The sequence below is a fragment of the Aquila chrysaetos genome, chromosome Z (assembly GCF_900496995.4).
Source record: "Aquila chrysaetos chrysaetos chromosome Z, bAquChr1.4, whole genome shotgun sequence".
Taxonomy (NCBI): domain Eukaryota; kingdom Metazoa; phylum Chordata; class Aves; order Accipitriformes; family Accipitridae; genus Aquila; species Aquila chrysaetos.
The window spans coordinates 74,638,077-74,644,076 of NC_044030.1; the positions used below are offsets into that span (position 1 = coordinate 74,638,077).

The window sequence follows — 6,000 nt, forward strand, 5'->3', positions numbered from 1 at the left end:
GTCTCTTGCCATGCTGAGACAGGACATGACTGCTCTATCATTCTCCTCCATTTCCTTCCTGTTAAACCCATGAGACCTGTACCTGCCAAAATCTCCCTAGTCCCCCCATTTTAGACACATGAATTCTGGGATTGTCTCTCCCCACTGAGGGAACTCAAGAAATTTCCTTCTCTTCTACTATTTTCTGCAGCAGTAGAAATCCAGTTTAGGTCTAGTGATACAACTATTAAAGTATTTGTATATTAAATATGTAGATTGTTCACAATTGTTCTAGTCAGATAAACCCTAAGGTTAACAGTGAATAAAATATCTTACTTATTATGCCCTTAGACAGGAAAATCTGAAGAATTATTGAGTGCTCTTGGTTGCCATGGTTTCCCTCCAACGTCAGACTGTGAGGAACTACTGATAGAGTATCTGGAGGTAGAGGACAGTGAGGATCAGCAACTCATGCCAAGCCATGACAACGGTCATCCCAGTAAAAATGCAAAAATTATACCCAAGGAAACAGACAGTGACTCAGGCCGAGGGAGCTGTGATAGCCCTTCTCTCCTTTCAGAGAAGTGCAGGGAGTCCCGCGCCCTTCCATCAACACTTCAAACACAAAATGTAAGAGATGTTCAAGAAGATAAAGGAGGAAAAAGGAGCTGGGAAACTCAGTGTATAGCCTCAGAACAGAAAATAGTCCTTTTTAATGATGAGAGTACAAAATTGTCCACATGGCCTACAGCTCAGTTACCTGATAATCAGCCTCCTATGTTTGCCTACCACAATCCTGTAGATGCACATAAGATAACACTGAGTACCACAAATGTCCACGTTGCACGAGTTTTGGTGGGAAATGAAGAAAAGCATCAATCACAATATCCTATCATTGAAACTTGCCACGATGACATGGAAAAGCAAAGAGGGATGGAGAATTTGTATTCCAAAACTGACCAAACCACAGTGCAGGTCAAACAAAACAGACCTAATGACAAGCCACCATTTTTGAATCCTAAACTAATGGATTATGTAGAAGTTCACAAAGTCAGACAAGATGCGGAGCCAGCAGTATTACTGAAACATAAAGAAAATAGTAGAAAGACCGAAAAATACACTGTTCCAGGAACCAGCAAAGAATATACCAAGGTCTCAACAGTTGTGGACCATAATATTCTAGTATTAATGCCAGATTCACGCATTCAGCACACATCTGTGTCTCAAGAACCTGCAATGGAAACGTCTCAGAACCTTCAGCAAAGTCAAGCTGAGAAAAATATGAGCTACTGTCTGACACTTCCAAGCAAGTGCAAAAGAGAGAACAATGGATCAGAGTACATGGACCCATCTTCTTTTATGCCCTCCTTTAAATAACTAATAGTTAGTACAGTACATACTTAGTAGTTATGTACAGTAAAGCAAAACCACATAGCAAATAGTTCCTTAAAAAAGCCTAGCCTTCTGTGTGTATTATACAGAGAATAAACTAAACTGTGGGTTGAGGTAATAATCATGAAAGTAAACCTTGGATACTAACACATTTCTGACACAGGGAAATGAGGAAATGGATATTATCTGCCATGAAAAATATATTGTAAACTAGTTATTCAGCTCTGCAAATCTATTAGTTGATTAAACCTGAGGGAATACTGCAGATTCAACAAAGTTGAAAATTGTTACAGGTCAGTCAGTACAGCACAGTGATCTCAGAAGTTCCTCAATCAGATAAATCATTGCACAACAGCATTCTGATCTACAATGTATTTTCTTCTGAATGCATTCTGACACTAGATTAAGTCTTTATATTTTTTCTCAATCCTTAAGAAAAAATGAGCTCTTATATGACAAATCATATATAAAAGAGAATAGATTCAACAAATTACAATAAAATAACAAATTCTTCTAAATATATTTTTTCTTCACTTCAATGTGACAGAAGACTTTGCATCCCATTCCTATCCTAGTCCAATCAAACAAAACATGACAAAAAATAGTAGAACAATATTTGATGTACTCCCTTACTGTATATAATACATAATTCTACTTTAATACAAGCCCATATATTTAACAACTTATTTTTAAAGGCTATTTTTCTATTACCACAAAAAAAGCAAAATAAAATATTTTTAAATTTCCCAATCCTATTTAGCTACTTAGGAACTTTTCTGTTTCCTTCTGCTGAGACAGCGGTAGCAAGTAAAGCTACCATTTCTATACAAAGCATAAAATTAAACTTTATACTAATTAAGAATATGAATTAATTTTTAAACTATATTTCTAATATATTGCAGATGTATTACTATTTGAATTTTAAATTATTTATTTCACATGGTTTTTATCACCTGTAATTATAAAACTAAAATAGAATCTAGGTTTCGAGAGCAAAGCTTCTTTCCCACTGAATTTGTACTCTGATGCCAATCACGAATGGAATGGTGTTCTCCTGCATCCACAGACATTGCACTTTTCTCTGAGCCTGGAAGGAAAGTTTGAAGTCAGATTTTTTCATATGAAGTTATCAACCTTAATTTTGGAATCCAGCCTCCAAAGTCAAAGATATGAGGCATAAAGTCTGAGTCAGAGCTCTGCTGAAATACCGGTGGGAATGAGGAAAGGAGTCCATGTAGTTGGGCTGGACCAGTGTCTCCGGAACAGCAGTGGGAACAGTGAGGATTCGTCATACCCCATGTAACCAAAGGCAGAATCAAAATAATACTGGAATGGCTCTGAATTTACTGTGGTCCTTCGTTTTTGAAACAAAAGTTTAATTTACTCCAGGAAAGTATGACCAAGTGATGACTTATTAAAACTGGGCCAAGTATTCAGCTAGTATCACTAGCTTCAGGGGAAATCGGAAACATAATGTAAGGAAAATTGTACTGGACATGTGAAGGAAAGTGTATTTACTATAGATGAGCTCTGTTCTGTTTTTGTCCTTCCTGAACAGCTTTATATTTCTCCAGTTTTTCATGATTTTACGCACTGAGCCAGCCTTCCTGCAGTATCAGGTAACCTACTGCAGAGCCAGACAAAAGAGGCTTTCAGATTTTGAAGATCCCACAAAGCCACATCCAGTTTGGGAAATCAGATTCTTACCTTTTACCTTCATGCCATGGAACTGCTCAAGTACAGATCAGTCGAGCTGTCTAGCCCTTCCACTGGCAGGACTTTAGGATTTAACTAACCATCTGTGTGTCTGTAAACATATGTGTTAGTGTATACTGTAACGTTTACTTTAAGCATTAAATTTAGAGCCTGTGTCCCCTATACAGGCAATGTATTGTCCACTTCCAGAGGCTGATGAGAGCAGTCTGGATGCTCTGCTGAATGTGTAGGGAGGTATCTTAGATTCTTAATTCAGCTACTTAAATTTAGAATCATAGAATCATAGAATCATTTAGGTTGGAAAAGACCTTCAAGATCATCGAGTCCAACCATTAACCATGCCCACTAAACCATGTCCTTAAGTACCCTGTCCACTCGCTTTTTTAGTACCTCCAGGGATGGTGACTCAACCACTTCCCTGGGTAGCCCATTCCAATGTTTAACAACCCTCTCAGTAAAGAAATTCTTCCTAATATCTAACCTAAATCTCCCTTGCCTCACCTTGAGGCCGTTTCCTCTTGTCCTATCTCCAGCCACTTGACAGAAGAGACCAACACCCACCTCACTACAACCTCCTTTCAGGCAGTTGTAGAGAGCGATAAGGTCTCCCCTCAGCCTTCTCTTTTCTAGACTGAACAGCCCCAGCTCCCTCAGCCGCTTCTCACAAGACTTGTGCTCCAGGCCCCTCACCAGCTTGGTTGCCCTTCTCTGGACACGCTCCAGCACCTCCATGTCTTTCCCGTAGCGAGGGGCCCAAAACTGAACACAGTACTCAAGGTGCAGCCTCACCAGTGCCGAGTACAGGGGAACAACCACCTCCCTGCTCCTGCCGGCCACACTATTTCTGATACGGGCCAGGATGCCGTTGGCCTTCTTGGCCACCTGGGCACACTGCTGGCTCATATTCAGCTGGCTGTCGACCAGCACCCCCAGGTCTTTCTCTGCCGGGCAGCTTTCCAGCCACTCTTCCCCAAGCCTGTAGCGCTGCATGGGGTGGTTGTGACCCAAGGGCAGGACCCGGCACTTGGCCTTGTTGAACCTCATACAGTTGGCCTCGGCCCATTGGTCCAGCCTGTCCGGATCCCTCTGTAGAGCCTTCCTACCCTCGAGCAGATTGACCCTGCCTCCCAACTTGGTGTCGTCTGCGAACTTGCTGAGGGTGCACTCGATCCCCTTGAATTTAACGCTTGAAGACATGAAGTGGCTACTCCAGAGAGCAGCCAAACATAAAATTTTGTTTAGTTATAGTTAAGAGCACAATTTTACTGTAGCGTTTGTAGTATACCTTACAAATTTTCTAGAGATGCTAAAAGTACTGCAAAGAAACTATCAACTTATCAGTCAAAACTGGAACGTTTTGCAGGGCAGCAACTTGTGTGTGTGCATGTATGTAAGCTGATAATACACTCTTTCTGACAGAATTTCTGCTTCATTTACACTTCAGTTTTCTGACTGAATCTGACAGAGCTGATCCGGATCAGACACATTCTCTTTCTTTACACAGATAGTCATACCTGAGCCAAGCCGTTGTTTTCTATTCCAAATGCCATGCATAAAGACATGCTGCTACAGGCCTTCCATGATGCATCTGGTGATGCATAGAGGCTATAGAATCTTAGCAAGCCACAGCCTAAAGATTTTCCTTATGGAGTGGATTTCATAGGGTAAAACCCAGGTGACTACACAGACGTTGTAAACCTAAGAAAGTGTGGGATAAAGTGTCAGCAGCAGGCTGTTGCTGTCATGTCAGTCACTTTGGACCTGAGGCAAACAGACACAACTTTTAGCAGATTTTAAGTGTATGGTTCATCCTGCCTAACTGTAGGTATCTATGGGTGTACCTCCAGAAATCCACACAGAAAGAGAACTGAGTGGAGGAGTTTCTATGCTTTACCATAAATTGGTACTGAAGCTGCAAAATAGCTGTAGCCTAGATTACATCGTGAGGTGTAGATTCTCTCCCACCTTTGCTGATGAATGTCTCAATATGCAGGTCATCATGGCTTTCTGTGAAAAGGGAAATTCAGCCAGAGTGGAAAAGGTGCATTTGCTTGTTGCTCTGAGGTAGCTAAGCTTTTTGAGGGAATTGCTAGCTAAACACAACTTGAACACAATTTTCATAAATATGTTTCATTCTTTAAGCTGAACGAAGGTGCAGGTTGATTATTTTTCCCTTAGATTTGCTTTTATTTTCCAAAACACCTTGTTACTCTCAAGGTGGCAGCAACACCTTCTGAAAGTGGCCTTTAACATCTGGAAGTACATTAAGAAGAGAATAAACTAGTGTTCTGTAAAATCAGAATAACCTTCAGCTAAGTGTGTGGGCCTTTGGATGTTCAAATACTTCATTCTTTCTGTTTGCAACAACATTTTTGCTTGCAGCGCTTTAAGGAGTAGCTATTTATTAGGAAATAGATGAGATTTTGCAGCAGTTTTACGTAGTTGATTGTTGTAAAATTATGACATGCCAGTGGGGAATAACAGGCTCTTAACACTTCCTTTGATATACAGAGGGATGAAGTACGTAACAGAATTTACCCCAGGAACAGGGATTAGCCATCTAGCTCTTGCACCATTAGTCAAATTTCTCACTTGGAATAATTATTTGAAAAGTTTGAATGTTTTCGTATCAACTTTATGCATGTGTCACTTGAAGTGTGAATTACTTTTTAGTAGCATAAAAGCCCTAAAAGGAAGCATAAAGGCTCCTCAGAAGTAATTAATTTTATAAAATTCATAGAATAAAAAGTATGTATTTTAATAAAATACCTTTCCTTTGGACTCAGATTAATTTGATTAACAGTTTTTCTTCAGTATTGACAAATACAACCCATTATCTTAAGTTTTCTAATTAGACTTTTTTCATTAGCAAAGACATATTTGATGTACAGTTTTAGTATTTCAGTGTAATAT

The 6,000-nt window shown here is 39.8% G+C and overlaps 1 protein-coding gene across 13 annotated transcripts in view; it reads left to right on the top strand.

The window, feature by feature from the left end:
* Positions 1-2,361, top strand: part of PRLR (prolactin receptor) — a 124,898-nt gene extending 122,537 nt beyond the window's left edge. For all 13 annotated transcript variants that reach the window (XM_030004294.1, XM_030004304.1, XM_030004298.1 and 10 more), the window contains one exon: positions 331-2,361. In XM_030004294.1, the coding sequence (XP_029860154.1) occupies positions 331-1,356 (1,026 nt within the window). In that variant the 3' untranslated portion in view covers positions 1,357-2,361. The remainder of the gene's footprint in view (positions 1-330) is intronic.
* The last annotated feature ends 3,639 nt before the right edge of the window (positions 2,362-6,000 follow it).